This window comes from Haemorhous mexicanus, chromosome 9 (assembly GCF_027477595.1).
Source record: "Haemorhous mexicanus isolate bHaeMex1 chromosome 9, bHaeMex1.pri, whole genome shotgun sequence".
Classification (NCBI taxonomy): Eukaryota; Metazoa; Chordata; class Aves; order Passeriformes; family Fringillidae; genus Haemorhous; species Haemorhous mexicanus.
Genome location: NC_082349.1, coordinates 2,439,557 through 2,453,354, shown reverse-complemented (window position 1 = coordinate 2,453,354; position 13,798 = coordinate 2,439,557). Strand labels below are relative to the sequence as shown.

The following is a 13,798-nucleotide window of genomic DNA, read 5'->3' as shown; positions in this document are numbered from 1 at the left end:
CATGTGACACAGACCAGAGGGAAGAGAGAAAATGAATGCTCAGGTGTTGCAATATAGGCAAATTATTTATTTCCTTCCTAGATCAGAGATGAAACCCTAAACATTTCTCAGTAAGCTGTGTGTTTGTTTGAATAATTGAGGCTGCTTTTCAAGCACAATTAATATGTTGTGGACATTTTAATGTCCTTTCTGAAGTTACAAAGATACTTCAGCACCTTCCCAAACTGCAAAAACTCCACAGGGAACGGGCTGCAGAGGCACCAAGTATGAAATTTTGGGATGTAGTTTGTGCTGCTTCAAATCAAAGAGGTGCAAAAATGGCAGAACAGTGATGAAGGGAAGTTCTCTGATGGAGTTCTTGTCATCCAGTTTTCTTTGTGCTTCTAAATGCAAGGTTTATGATTCATAGCACTAGGAGAGGGTTGAAGTAATGTAACTGTAATTAAATATCTCTGCTTCTAGGCGACAGCAGAGCTCCTTCAAGACCTTCATCAGCTCAAAGCAGCAAAGCTTCCACCTGCACCACTGTCACTGTGGGTGCCAGCAGCAGCAGGAACACAAAGCTAATTATTGAGCCTGACACAATGAAGGTATCACACTGAAAGGATGGTGTTTTCCTCTAGGCACCTGTGTTAGTGCATTTTAAAGAAGCTAAAATCAGAGAAAAATGGTGTCTTATGTTTTATTAACAGTTTGTCAAGGGCAGCTATAAACTACCGAGAGCTTTCTTGATACGTATTATTTTTATATATACGTATAACATTTTTATATACTGTTGGTTTTGCTGACAACAAGTTATTGGAAATAATTTTTCAGGTGTGAAGGTTTAATAGAACAAAATGTGTTTTTTATAAATGAAACCACTGTTGGAGAAAACAGTTAATGACTTCTTGAGAAATTTAAAATTGAATAATTTATTAGGTTGGTGAGAACTTTAAATGCTTAAGTAGTCTGAAAGAATGTGTATCATAAACCTCTGCATGAAAGGTAATTGGAAATAAATAACAAATCTGTGAGCATATTTAGTTTCTTGGGCATTGCTTGGTAAATAGATGCTATAACCTGAAAATATTGATTTTTAGTTAGACTAATATGTTCTATCAGTATTTTCTTTTAAATAAATCACTCATTCAATACAAATTCCTGGGGGAGAGAGACAACAAAGTCACTTTGCTAAGTCAATATTTGTAGAGTGTTAATATTGATCTTTTTCCCTTTGTTTTCCCTTTCTTGACTGAACCTTTACTAGTTTTCTTTCAACAGAAAGTAATAGCTGTAGAAATAGAAAACATTAACTGGGAACTGCTGGGATACATTAAAAATGTGCACCTGGAGACTCCTGTATAAAAGGGAAAAAATGGCTCTGACCACACAGTGTAACTGCTGCTGGAAAACAGAACTGATTGTCCTCAGGAGCTGCATTTTTGTTTCAAATAACAACTCTGGATTTGTTATTGAGCTCTGAAGGCCTTTAGATCTTCCCCGTTGCTGTTCAGTGACGTTTGCTCTATATTAAAATTTCCAAACATCATCTCCCAGGGGTTCTGTGCACTCTGTTTAGGTAGCTGGACCTCCATGCAATTTAACCTGCAATCTCACCTTGTTCAAAGATGATGTGGGGTGTATAAAACCAGCACACACTTCCCCAAGATTGGATTCTTTTTTTCTTTCTACAAGCCAGTAAAAACTGACTGAAAAAAAGATATTGATTAGTATTGCTTGGCATCATCCAGAAACTGAAATCAATCGATAAACATGGAAAGGCTTATTTCCCACTAATTAAATATTTCCTATTAATAAAAAGTAATTACAAATTAATTATATTAGTATTAATATATAATATTATATGCAGTTAGTATATTCTAAATTATTTCATATTAATAAACTATTAATTGTTTTAAACTTCATTTTGCACAATGCATGCTCTGCCAGAATCAATGAATAAATACCCTGGCTTTTATTTGTGGTGTGTATCAGAATCCACCACCCAAAAATTCTTTTTATTTGTCTTATATACAAGAATTTGATTTTATATTTTTGCTGTTTACCTGTCTTTTTGTATAAGTAAGAAAATATTGCCCTCAGGAGCAACACCAGCTTTACATTTCTGACAGAGGAAAACATTGAAAGTCAGAACATGGTGAAAGGCCTAAAACTAAAAAGCCTTAGAAAATTCCTCTCAGTCACTGCTTTTTTATTAGGAATTATGCATCAATGTGTGGATATTTTCAACATTAACTTCAATGTCAGTAGCAGTGACCAGCAGCAGCTAGTGCCCAACATTTCTTTCCCATTAACATTTCTAACACAAACATTTCCCACTTCAGCTATTATTTAACAACTTCTGTTCTGCTTTGAAGTGACAGAGACAAATCCTCTCAGAAAATCTTCTTTTAGTTTCTCAGTTTTACCTGGAATTTGATAATTTAGGACTCCTGGCACCACCCTATGCTCTCTGCCAGAGTAACAGGGTTTGATTTCCCAAAAGGAAAGGATAAGGATAAGGGTTTTGTCCAACAGTTTTGGCAGGTATCAAGCTTGGAGCAAACAACCAGTTATTTCAGATGTGTCAAGCTTGAAGCAAAAAAAAAAAAAAAAAATCCATTAAAAAAATTTCCTTTTAAATGAAATCAGGAGTTGTGAAGTGTTGGAATAACCAGTTTAGGAATAGCAGTGGGAATGATCCAAGAGGCTGAACTCCATGTTAGAATTCTGTCACTGATTTATGTTAATCCCAGCTCCCATTATCCACTTTTTGACTGACACAACCCCAGCTGTTGCTCCATATTCAACCCTCACCACTAAATCCCAGGGATATTTTGTCTCTAACCACTTTTTTCCTAATTATTTTTTATGATTGGTCCCCTTTTTCCTTGTCCTCTCACTACAAATGTGGTTTCATGGACAAAGAAGAGTGTAAAATTATTGGATAGATTTGTTAATTAGGTTTGTTAATTAGGCCAGGGGCTGAGCTCTGGCTCCATGGTCCAGAAATATTAAAGATTATCCCTAAAAACTTCTCCAGCAGGTTCTGCCCACAATGAAAAGAGTATGGGAAATTATAGGAGGGGAGGGACTTGGACAGCAGTGCCTGCCAGGGATTGGCCATCCCACTTTATTTTTAATTAATCTTTGTCTTTTCCACAGCCAAGTTACTTTGGAAGTCTTCTAGAACTTTCTGAGCAAAACCTTAATTTTTTAAGAAAATTCCAGACCTCCAAAGAAGAGCAGAACACAGTTGCAAAGTGTCTAATATTTGTATTTAAATTACTCCATGCTGTCAGCTGTTTGCAAATATAATTAGCAGAATCTTCGTGGCAATTCCAATTGAATTTTCAGCTCTAGGAGCATTGGGGTAATCTCTGTGCTTTTCAAGCATTTTCACAAGTGAAGCAATGTTGCTGTGCAAAATTTGTCCACAAAAAGGACTATTTGGGATTTTTTAAAATAAAAGTATATTGAGGCTGTATCTCATGGTGTGCTTTATGCAGGGTTTATTCAATAATCAAATTAATTAACGTTTTAGAGAAAACACTTTTATTTTCATCCAAAATAAGGCAAACCCTTAATATTTGCTTGGTTTCCAGGAATGGCAATGTGCACAATCCAGAGGCTGCTTCTACCTGGAGGAGAATGGGGAAATCATCAGTCACAAGTACAGGCTGCACTTACCCCAGAGATCTGCACTTTGGATCACCATCAAACCTTTCAGCATTCCCCAGGCACAAGGTGAGTGGGTTCATATTTCATTTTCTTCTCCAAGCCACCACCTCTTTTTAAGATTTACCACAGGACTTCATCCAGTTGCTGCATTGGAATTATTTTGTCTCCAAGTAGAATATTTCCTTTTTAATCCCATAAACCAGGAGCCTTTAAACCCCAAAATTGTTTTAAAGTCACCTGGGCTGGCTTTTTTTTAACTAATTTGTGTGGTGTGTAACCATTCCTTGATATTGTTCACCCTTAATGATGGAACTATTTTATCAATAATTCTTAATTATTAAATGAAATGATTAATTATCTGTAAGACAATCACAAGGCTTGGAACAATTTATTTGCTCAGCCTAAACAGGAAGAAAGTCCCAGTAGCATAGAATAGATTTTTTTTTTCCTCATTTTTCATCACCAGGCATCAATAAATACCACGGGAATATCTATTTTGAGATGCAAAGAAAAACAGTTTTGGGCCATTATTAAGCTTTTTTTTTGGTGATATTCTTCTTTTTAGGAAAATCTTGTCACTGGTTGTCAGTGGATACAGCTTTGTTTATTCTGAAGGAAAATGAAACCCAAGAGAATTTACAGCTTGTGAGCTTTACTGAACTCCAGAACAAAGAGGTTAGAGTTCTTTGGTGTATTCCTATTTTAATTGTTATTTTATTTTAGTGTGTGTGTTAATGCTGCAGGTGGGAATTCCATGGGTTTGGAAGGAATTCCAGCTGTACCCAGAATTGCTGAGTTGTTGGGTATATTTACAGCTATTCTGTAAAAACTCAGTTGTATTTCTGCACCTTCAAACACAACATTTCCAAGCAAAATTTCTTTAAATATCCTTGAATTCTCTTTCTCTTTGCCATTTGAACTCCATAGTGCACAGAATATTCTTTTCCTCAAATAAGAGAGCGTGAACTTATTTTCCCCCTCTTCCCTCATCTCTCTCCTGTCTGTTTTTCTAACTTTTATTCTAAGAGATTCACTGTTTTTAAATCTTTAAAGTGGCCTCACACAGCCAATTTTTTTTAAGGAGACAACCCAGCATTCCCAGGGTTTTCAAGTAATGAATTTTCAGGTAATGAATTTTGTATGAATATTACAGGCAACGAGGAAAGGCATCATTTGAGAAGTCTTCCAAACTTTTCTGTCTTCCTTTAAGAGCAGATGTTTGGCTGGAGAGGGGAGCTTGGATCTGGGATTTACTGGCTGCTCCCTTTCACAACTGGCTGCAGGCTGAGGAAGGGAAAAACCCAAATTCCTGGGGAAGCCAAACTGGTGTGGAGGGATGAAGATGGAGAGCTGGCTCTCACCAAAGAATTCCGGTGAGTTTTATTCCCAAACATGGCAATAAAAATCTCCTTTCCAGCTCAAATGTGGCTTTTTAAATCTGGATTTTCCTGAAGTACTCTTTGTACAGAATCATCTCAGACAGACTGAACAGTTCTTGGCAATGTTATGAGGCAGTGAAAGGAAGTGGAAGCCTTTGGAAATAGTTTGGCCTTTTTCACCCCTCAGAGCTGCTTTGTTGGATATATTTGAAACGATTGATTTGGATGGGAATGGCCTCCTGAGTCTGGAGGAGTACAACTTCTTTGAGCTGAGGACTAGTGGGGAGAAGTGTGACCAGGAAGCCTGGGCTGTGTGCAAGGGTAAGTTCATTTCTGTGCTACAGCTAATTAAGGCTATCAATTAACTTCCAAGCTGGATAGGACTGGGTATCCTTTACCTATTCCAAGAACATGTGTAGATATTTTTCTCTTCCTCCTTTCTTTTTCTTTTTTTCCAGTCTCCTGTCCTTTGCTTTGCTTCGTTCTGCTGTGTGTGCCACTGACCTTCTGCTGAGAAACTTCTTCCCCTTCCTAATTGTTTTGTAGCTGCCAAAACCTATAGGGTTTGTAATCCTGGATCATATGGGAAGGAAAGTGTCACAGGTATTTGTTTAATCCATCTCCTTTGTGCAGATTGGGCTGGTGCTGCTTTTTTTATCTCACGGTGTGGAGAGGGACATTTAATTAGTGTGGATCTGATGCTACAGATTGCCATCCAGAGTTTTTGTGGGTTGACAGTCTCCTTTTATAACTCCATGTCATGTTTGACATAATTCCTTTGGAGGCTGTGGCACATTGGCCAAAATACTTGAAATCTGGCAAGCCCTATTAATTATGTCTTCCCAAAACACTCTGAGGTATCAGAATTTTTCCTAACTGATGGAAAACTCCTACAAAAATACATTTCCATGACTGAATTTCTCCCCTATTTGATGCCTGGATGTGCTTTTCCACCCTTGATGGCTTTGCTAGGGTGATCCAAGTAGGAGGGGTGGAAATGTGTGAATAAATAAGAGAGGAAGGGGGAGAAGCTGGGGAATGTTTCACCAGGCCATCAATCAGAGGAAGGGTTCACACGAATATCATCAATCTTGACACCAAAGTTCAAGCCATTTATTACAGCATCTGTACCCTTGGATAGATTTATTAAATTGGTAATCCCTTTTTAATAATATATAGTAAAGATTAAGCATTGTTATGAAGATGAGAAAACCATTTTTAAAAGTCCCTGTCATGAGGACATTTCAATTATGTGTTTGCTGACATTAGAGTGGTGGATCTATGATATTCTCTCTAGAGAGGGGTGTTAGGATTACTGGAATTTTATTGCTTTTTAGGAACTAAGTAAATCATTTCTGTATCAAGGACCTGAAGCATTTCAAGGTGCTGGCTCCAGCTGGCTTTCATTTCCCATTCCTAAAATACCCCATTCTGCAAAGCTCAACCACAAACTTTCAGGAAAAAAAAATCAAAATGAATGCTTTTTTGTTTGAAATCTCCCTTTTTTGGGGCTTGAAATCTCCCTTTTTTGGGGCTATCCAATGTTGGTAGGCATTATCCCAAATCCACAGGGGAGCTCTGCAAACAGCACATGCCTGCTCAAGGCCATTCTTTCCCTAATAATCTTGGAGATCTGAGGCTCTGAGTTGGCTCCATCTTTTCAACCTTGTTAACAGGAGGGGGGTTCTGCCTTTGGGAGGATGAAGGTGTTTGCAGACAGAACAGATTTTTAGGTGCTGTTTTGATTCCTTTGAAACAGAAAATTTTGAGATGAAGAAGAATGAGCTAACAAGACAAGGATTTCTGGACTTGAATCTCATGGAAGCCAACGACCGGGATGGGGATCCTTGGGACCTTTGGGTCACTTTGTTGTCCCTGGGCTACAACAGAGCCTTAGAAATGACAGAGGTAGGAGAGGCACAAAAGAGCAAAAACCCCTGCACATGTAACTGCTGCAATCTTTGTGCCTGCCACAAACTGATTGCAGGAGGGGAGGGACCCACTGCCACCATTCAGGGCTGTCACTGTCACTGTCCTGATTCTGAGAATAGCATTTGGATCTTTGAAAAGAGAAATTCTCTTTTGCTTTAGAGAAAGCCAGGATGTTGTAGGGTTAAAGAGGAAGGGATTTTGGATTGTATCTGTTAAAATAATCCATGCACTCTGTTGGTGGGGAGTGATAGGAAGATAAAGGTGGTAAACTGTGACCTGTCAGCAAATTCAGAATAAACTGGACTTTTTCTCCTTTAAAAAGTCAATTTTGTGGCCCAAACCACAATATAAGTGGAAAAAGAGAAATTTTTTCCACATGATTCAGAATTCCTAGTAACATAACTATTTCTGTTATTGTTGCCTTTCACAACAATGTCTGAAGAAGTTCAACACAAAATTTTAATGCTTTATTAAAATTTTAAGGCTTGGGTCACACATTGTTCACTTTGCAGGACCAGGGATTATTTTTCTGATGTTTTTACACTTACAGATTTTAAAAATTATTTCTTTGTTTTTATATTCTGAAATACATATTACATATTTCTGATGTCAATAATTCTTTCTAAAGAAAGAGGATCTCTTTTAAGAAGAGAAAAAACTATGAAAAATTAAAGCATTCAATATACAGATAATTAAATCATTTAATTCCCTGGAAAAGCAGATTTTTAGGATCACAGTCTGATAATATTATTTAACTTTGTTAAACAGGTCAATGTAATCAGTATATAAAATATATCAAGACCTAAAAATAGTATGAGAGACATCAGTTGTCTCTCAGTGAAAATTTTGGGATGGTGCTGAGGGATTTAAGGATGAGCTCCTTTTCCTCTGACTTGTGACTGGCAGAGCCCTTGCAAGACTGTTTTTCTGCGTTTCAGCCACAAGAGAGAGCCCTCCTCCAAAAAAGAGCATTTTAGGGATGTTCTTCTCCAGTTAGGAATTTCAGGAAGGTGTTTTGTGCCTTGTTCCAGCTGGGGTTTCTGGCTCCAGCCTTTGCTTTCCAAAGGACAGCACAGCTCTCAAATGCTTCAGTAATTATTCTAAAAATCTCCAGCTGTTAAGTCGTGTCTCTCACTTAACTCTAATTCCTTGATTTCAAATAATTTAAGATGGATGTTTTGGGAGTGCTGAGACAGAACTTGAGAAATCCTCGTGGATTCCAACAGCCTTTAGAAGGGAATTGAGGTGCTGGGAGTGAGTCTAAGAAGATACAAAGTCCTGGTTGTTACACCAGGAGTAAAATGTACCCAAGGTACTCCCAGAGTGCTCAGTGCAGCATTGCAGAGGTGTTAAATCTGTGTGGGGTGGCACAAACAGCAGTGTGACAGCTTTATTTCAGACACTGGAATACATTCAGGGCTCATCTCAATTCCTGGACATTTTGCTGTCCAGGAAGGAAGGGTTTTCTGTGTTGAACTAAGTCAGGTGTACTGGGAATGGCATGGAAAAGACCAGTTGTCCTGGGCTTTCATTTGGTGTAAAAGATGGCCACAGCTCACAGTTTATAATATTAAACATTCAGGGAAATATTTATACCTGGGTCATTCTAGTTCAAATATAAAGTACTTGGGAGCTGTGGGTGAAAATCTCAGGGGAAAAACTACAGCTGGAGTGATGCTGAAACTCATCTTCTTCACTGCAGGCCTGCCCCTTTGTCATTGACATCTGGGCAGAGAGGTGCAAACCCAGAATTAAAGCCATTTCCCTGGAGGCAGGGGGCTCCCAGCTCAGCAGGGCTCTCTGCAGGTCTGTGCTTAACAAAGGAGAGGCCAAAGTGCTGGATGGCTCTGAGAACATCTTCATCCACACCTACAGATCAGGCAGCAGGATCACCTCTGTGATTGAAAATAAGGTATGGCCTGGAACTTGCATATTGTACCTTGTGTTAGTGTCTGTTATTGTTCCTCCTTCTTCCTTGGGTCATATATGAGAACTGCTGTTCCTAAAATCAGGTTTTGGTGTCTGTTTCATAAAAAATCCACTGCCTGATGTGCTCTTGTGGCTTCAGAGGAGCCTGGGTCAGTGCTCCTGGAAGGGGTGGGTTGTTATAATGAGGCAAGCACTTCTAACTACCATATAGAAACTGAGTTCTCATTTTTTGTGTTCACATCCCAATTTTTCAGTATTTTGGCACAGTATCATCATCATCATATGAGGAAACAAACACTAACAGCAGGAAATGCAATTAGAGCGAGAGCAAAGATCACAGCATTTACACTGCTGAATATTTTCAGTGTCCATCAGAAAGTCAAAGAGCTGTGATTTTTAGGAGTCTGCTATGGATGAGTTCTCACCTGATTATTCCTCCAGGTTTGCTTTATTAGTAATTCAAACTGAAAGTTGTAAATCCAAATAGAAGTGGTTGGTGAGATTTTAAACTTTTTTCCATAGATCACAGTGAATGTTCTCAGTTTCCTTCATAGCAGGAACTGTGAGTAAATAAACACAGCACAGTAAGATGTTAAACTTCAGATGCTTTAAATCTTAAAGGATCACAGCAAGAAGTGTATTTTTAAATGCCCAGACATTTAAAGGGGGTGGCTTGGGGGGCTAATATTAGGACTGGATGCTGAGGCTCCTGGAACTCTGGATTTGGCTTTGCACTTCGCCCTTTAGGGTGGATATTCCAGAGTTATTTTTGTGTTTGGGAATATGTCAGAGAAGGAGATCAGGGCTGCACTGAGACAACTTGATGCTCTCTGCCCCAGATCTCTGCCCACTCTGTTTATACCACTTGGCTTTGGTCTGTGGATCTCACCAAGCTGCGTGGGAATGCTGGGGAAGCTCCACGGGGGGGATCTGGACAGGCTGGGAAGATACAACAAGGCCAGGTTGTAACTTCACACGTCCTTGTGTTGGTTCAATGAATCTTAAATTACTTTTGACCATGACTGTGGTGCTATGGTACATTTGAAACTGTTGCTCTTCAAGGAGTGTCTGTTGCTCTTCAAGGAGTGTCTATTACTCCTCAAAGAGTGTCTGTTACTCTTCAAAGAGTGTCTATTACTCTGCAGAGTATCCATTAAGCATTTCTATCTCTTAAACAGCAAGGTCACAGGAAGTCCAAGGAGTGTGCAGTTACACAAAGAACAGACCCTTAACGAGGAAAGTCTAATGGTTCCTTCATGTTTTTTCACCTGCAGTCTGAAAATAAAGTGATAATTCATGTCAACAATGAGCAGAGTAAGAACTGCCTGAACAATAGGGGGCTGACAGTTTTTGCTGTGGAAGTGGCTCCAAAATCCATGATGGTAAGGCTTTTTATTGCTTAGCCAACTTTAGAGAAAATCAGGTGACATCTTTCTATTTTCTTTTTGTAGGGCTTTTATCATGATAATGAGCATGTGGACAGTGGCCTCTTCTGACCAGAACAGATCAGATGCACTTTTTGATATTTCAAAGCTGATCATGTATTAATGTATCCCTGTGTAAAAATCAATAATCCACTTTTTCATACATGGGCCTGTTTCACTTGTCCATTCTATTCATGCATCATTCACTAATATTTTTAATACTCTTTTTCTAAGGCTGTATTTTTTTTTTCACTTAGCAGTTTTTAATCCCCTGTATTGATGTGTGTGAGAACAGACCAAGCATGCACTAATCAGAAAGAGAAATAAATGTATTGCAGTCCTTGTGCACACTGTGATTTGCTGGTGGTTAACTTTTGTTAAACTTGATTTAGGGATCATGTTAACCATGGACAATTTGATGTTGCTGAGCCCTGCTGCAGAGCTGGGCAGGCTTTAGTGACAATTCCAAATGAGGGTCCTGAAGGATGGAATGTGATGGAAAATGCATTACAAATGAAGATGTTTTTCTTCATTTATTTATGAATAACCTTTTATTTTTCTGAAAGTGCACTCTCTTTGTTTAAAAGCAGAGGCATCCAAGCTATTTTATATTTCCCAGCTTTCCAGGGTGGATTCATTCAAGCCTGTTGTAAGCAGAGCAGTCCCATGACACAGGCAAGGCTGGGGCCCATTTAAATTGCTGCTGGCCCTTTAGATATCCACTGCCTCATCCTGTAAAGTGGTTTTTAATTTTAATTTAGGCTTCATTCAGTATAAACTATAGGCTCAATCCTTATGGATATTTTGCTGTGGAATTCAAGAGTAATTTTTGAATAACTATCAGTGTAGATGATGAATATTCACAATTTAGTGACACAAGTACTGAACACTTTGCTTCCACAGCACATTGGGTAACAGTTTTCCACTAAAGAGAATTCTCTTTCACCTCTGCTTTCTCTTGTGCCAGGTCTCTCAGCATGTGATGGCCCTGAATGAGCAGGAAGAGTGGATTTACAGCTGTGTGCACTCCCTTGTATGTTAAACCTCCCAGTGCCAGGGCTGGGAGCAGCCACACTCAACCAGGATTAACTTTGGGCAGCTTTTAGACAATTTATAGTCTTGTCCTTCTCAAAAAGCTGGCATACATTTATATTTCTTGATGATTTTGGCATGAAAACACTGAGGCACAATAAAAATTAGTGCTGTTCAGTAATCCAGCTGCCAGCTGTAATATAATTGTGATTTATAAAGGATTGTTTCCCTAAAGATGCTCTTATTTTCCATACCATGGATTGTAATTCCATCACAGGCTGGAACTTCTTCACTGAGGGGGAAAAAAACTTTGTTGAATGGGTTCCTAATTAAACATTCCTGTGGTTTTGATGTGACAAATATAAAGGGATGAGGCTCATTGTATTTTGTCACTTGATAAAGGATTTGTTTCTTTCCCTTTTTTTTTTTTTTTTTTTGTCATTTGCTGATAATCCTTATCTTACCCTTTGTTCTGTGATTTCTGCCTGGTTTTATACTCTTTTATATAAAATAAAGTCTGCCTTTCCATATGCAATAAGGAAATAACATCATTTGAGAAAAATGAAGGTTTGTCTTGGGCTCTTGACTGTTAACAGCAATTAATTATTCCCAGGGCAGCTGAAATAAGAAGACTGAAGTGCACCAAGTTTGGGCTGCAACAGCAATGAAAGCCATCTTTGAGGTACTAAAAACATTCAGCTTATTATGTTTTCCTGGTTCCTCTAAATATCTTTAATGTGAAAAAAAAAAAAAAAAGATGACCCTGGCCTCTGGATGCTTAAAAAGTGTTTGAGTTTAAAATAGCCATTAAATGTGTGTGACCTCATGTGTGAGGGCAGCAAGCAGTGTTGCAAAGTTATTTTTATCTGCCCCAAGTCCTGCTCTCTGCTGTTACTCTGCTGTAATCTTACACTGGGCAAGTAAATGTCAGTGACAAAATGAGAGCTGGGCTCTGATTTACACACTCAGGCAGGATTCCTGGTGAACTTTGAGTTTTCCATGGTTTTTCCTTAGCAAGTACCACAGGTATCATTTCAATTTTCAGAACTGTCTAAAAGAAGTTGAGGCCCCAAAAATACTTGGTGATTTTTAGCTCTGACTGAGCTCTGCAAATGCAGCCTCAGGCAAAACGTGGGTAAAGCAGAAATTCCCAGCTCCTTGTCTAAAAAGGAGTTGGGAAATGATGAGACACTGTGTGGAACAGACACTACAAAGTGAGCAGTCCATTATTTACATTCCTTTTGTTTGTAAAATCAGCCTTTTTAGATGTGGCAGGAATTCATATGCAACTCTCTCTGCATTTTAGGAAAGGAATGGTTAAAGCTGAGAGATCACTGCACGTGGAAAGAGTTGGGTTTGCTGCAGGTAAAAAACATGGCACAGCACTACACAGGGAACCTCATTTATTTTCTGATCATCCTGCTGCCAGGAAGGGTTTCATTATCCAGTTTTTTAAGTGAGGACGTTGGCAAAGTCTCCATGGCAGTTTCTACATTTCCTGCCCTGGAGGAGGTGAGATTAGAGATCTTGGTTGTATCTGCAGAGTCTTTTTCAGTTTGCCCCAAATCCAGGTGCCACCAAGACAGAAGAAATCCAGCTTCTCTATTTAAGGTTGAACACAGGTACCAGCTTATTTTCTTTGAGGGGAGACATTTAGGAGAAAAAAATCTCTGTATCAGGTAATTTCAATTTCTGGAATGTTCCCTTTCTTTTGAGAACTAGAGCTATAACAAAATTCAGCTTCTTCAAGGCTTTGCTAATGCTGACCTTCCCTGCCTTTGCTAATGGAGCTCTGGGGGGCTCCTGCTTCTGTGGGGTGCTCACTTCAGCCAGGGCCTGTCTGTAAGGCCTCTGGGGACATCCTGCTCCTGGCCACGGGGACAGCCAGGGTCTGGAGCACCTGGGACAGCTGGGGGGTTCACCTGGAGCAAAGGAGGCTCAGGGGGGACCTTGTGGCTCTGCACAACTCCCTGACAGGAGGGGATGGCCAGGGAGGGTCAGACTCTGCTCCCAGGGATCAGAGACAGGATGAGGAAAAAGGGCTTCAGGTTGTACCAGGGAAGGTTTGGATTGGATCTCAGGGAAAATTTCTTGATGGAAAGTGTCTGATCCTGGCACAGCTTCCCAGGGCAGTGGTGGAGTCCCCATCCCTGGAGGGATTTAAAACCCATGCGGATGTGGTACTTGGGGACATGACTTAAGTGGTGGCCTCGGCACTGCTGGGGAGCGGCTGGACTTGAAAATCTTGAAGCCCTTTCCTAAACCTAAGCCATTCCATGATTCCACGACACTGGCTCGGATGGAGCAGAGCGCCAGGACCCGGAGGTGCTCGGGGCTGTGACAGGACAGGCCAGGCCAGCCCAGGGATGCTGTCTGTCACCCGCGGGCTGGTGCGGGCGGTGCCTTTAAGGGGCGGTCGCGGGGCGGCTGCGGGGCGGT

General features: G+C 39.8%; 1 protein-coding gene across 2 annotated transcripts in view; it reads left to right on the top strand.

Annotated features, from left to right (window-relative positions):
• The window catches only part of EFCAB7 (EF-hand calcium binding domain 7), a 20,307-nt gene extending 6,526 nt beyond the window's left edge, over positions 1-13,781 (top strand). Inside the window, exons 6-16 of one of the 2 annotated variants that reach the window (XR_009487456.1) lie at positions 463-590; positions 3,588-3,729; positions 4,229-4,338; positions 4,879-5,036; positions 5,230-5,363; positions 6,802-6,950; positions 8,677-8,886; positions 10,178-10,285; positions 11,295-11,360; positions 11,973-12,041; positions 12,666-13,781. Coding sequence is in view for 1 of the 2 variants with exons in the window: in XM_059853618.1 (XP_059709601.1) it covers positions 463-590; positions 3,588-3,729; positions 4,229-4,338; positions 4,879-5,036; positions 5,230-5,363; positions 6,802-6,950; positions 8,677-8,886; positions 10,178-10,285; positions 11,295-11,360; positions 11,973-11,981 (1,214 nt within the window). In the remaining variant the exon portion in view is untranslated. Of the gene's footprint in view, positions 1-462; positions 591-3,587; positions 3,730-4,228; positions 4,339-4,878; positions 5,037-5,229; positions 5,364-6,801; positions 6,951-8,676; positions 8,887-10,177; positions 10,286-11,294; positions 11,361-11,972; positions 12,202-12,665 lie in introns of those variants that run through there. The other variant, XM_059853618.1, reaches the window with a different exon arrangement.
• The last annotated feature ends 17 nt before the right edge of the window (positions 13,782-13,798 follow it).